The 1,511-nt window shown below is 24.9% G+C and overlaps 1 protein-coding gene across 1 annotated transcript in view; it reads left to right on the forward strand.

Annotated features, from left to right (window-relative positions):
- Positions 1–225, forward strand: part of mRpS11 (mitochondrial ribosomal protein S11) — a 2,322-nt gene extending 2,097 nt beyond the window's left edge. The window contains exon 5 of the mRNA XM_014419966.3: positions 47–225. Coding sequence (XP_014275452.1) covers positions 47–154 — 108 coding nt within the window. The 3' untranslated portion in view covers positions 155–225. The remainder of the gene's footprint in view (positions 1–46) is intronic.
- Positions 226–1,511: the final 1,286 nt, after the last annotated feature.

The following is a 1,511-nucleotide window of genomic DNA, read 5'->3' on the forward strand; positions in this document are numbered from 1 at the left end:
TTTTTTATTAATTATTATACTAAAAATAGCTTTCTATTATTTTCAGTCAGCATTGAAGGGCTTACAAATGGCTGGTTTAAATATAATATCTGTATCTGACATTACTCCTGTATCATGGCATCCACCGAGACCAAGGAAGCAGAGAAGACTATAGAATTTATATTTTTTATTTTTGTAAATAGTTTCATTGTCGTCATGAATAAAATATTAATTTCTCTTCTTCTATTTTATCCTGCTATTATTTCATTATATTAGATATCAATATATTATTTTACAACTGTTATTTTCTTTCAACAATTACTATTTGGATTGGAATTAAACAATAAAACAGCTATGGTAAAAATCATGAAATAAGATGCGTCTGATAAATCAGTGTTGCCAACTCTCCCTTCACTACTAAACCCACTATTAAGTACTTTCATAGTTCATCTTAATAAAATGAATATTGTTTAAAACAATCATTTTATTACCTACACTATATTTTAGTATGATATACAAATTAAATTAATATTACCGATTCTTTCAACAATACCCAATTTGAAAATGAAACCTCATAATTAAAGTTATGATCTTGATATCTTAACATAATTAAGATAATGGTAATACATAATATATACATAAAAAAAAAAAATACATATATATGAAAAGTAGAAATGAAAATAAAACATAATCCATCTATATATTGAATGTGTTTTCATTAGGAAATAGATTAGCTTAAAGATAGATAGATAGTGATTTAGTTTTGAAGAATTTCAGAATCAAGAAAAATATACAATAAAGTTGATAATTGATTAAGAAAACATATCTGAAAATAGAAAAATTTTAATTTAACAAAAACTTACGAATATTTGTAAATATTGATATTTCTGTGCTGGTGTAATGATTATGTATATATTGATATTAGAACCAATATCAATATCTTGTTTTTTTATATTCTACCTCTACCATTGAGCGGAATGAGAGCACTGGCACAATGGACAGTAGACATTCCCACATATTGCCGTTATAAAGACTAGACCAGTTCTGCCATCACTATAAAACATGTACATTCCCCTTATTTCATGATTGTTGCTATTAACAGATGATTTCCTGATAATTATCAAGGAGCTAAAATCATATATAAAAATCATCAAAGTAATAAAAGCAATGAGGAATTTTTCATGAGAAATATTTAATCATTACAACTATTTACTACCTAGACTAGTTTGATATATTTACAATATAATATATATTTATACTTATCAGCTGTACATAATTACATTTATTTATGTTTTCCATCTAAGCTGACCTGAATTATCACTATCCATTATACATTGTTTTATTAGAATATAATTATAAAACCAAAAACATTATTAAAAGATTAAGTAAGAACTGTAAGGAATTAAAAGTATTGTATCAAACCTAATAAATATTACCTAATTTAACTAAACATTTAATTGAAAAGAATATGGTCCGGGTGCGGTCAAGAAAAACTCAAATAGTAGAAATATACTAATTTAATGAGCCAACGT

This window comes from Halyomorpha halys, unplaced genomic scaffold, assembly GCF_000696795.3.
Source record: "Halyomorpha halys isolate HHAL.00 unplaced genomic scaffold, Hhal_1.1 Scaffold256.1, whole genome shotgun sequence".
NCBI lineage: Eukaryota > Metazoa > Arthropoda > Insecta > Hemiptera > Pentatomidae > Halyomorpha > Halyomorpha halys.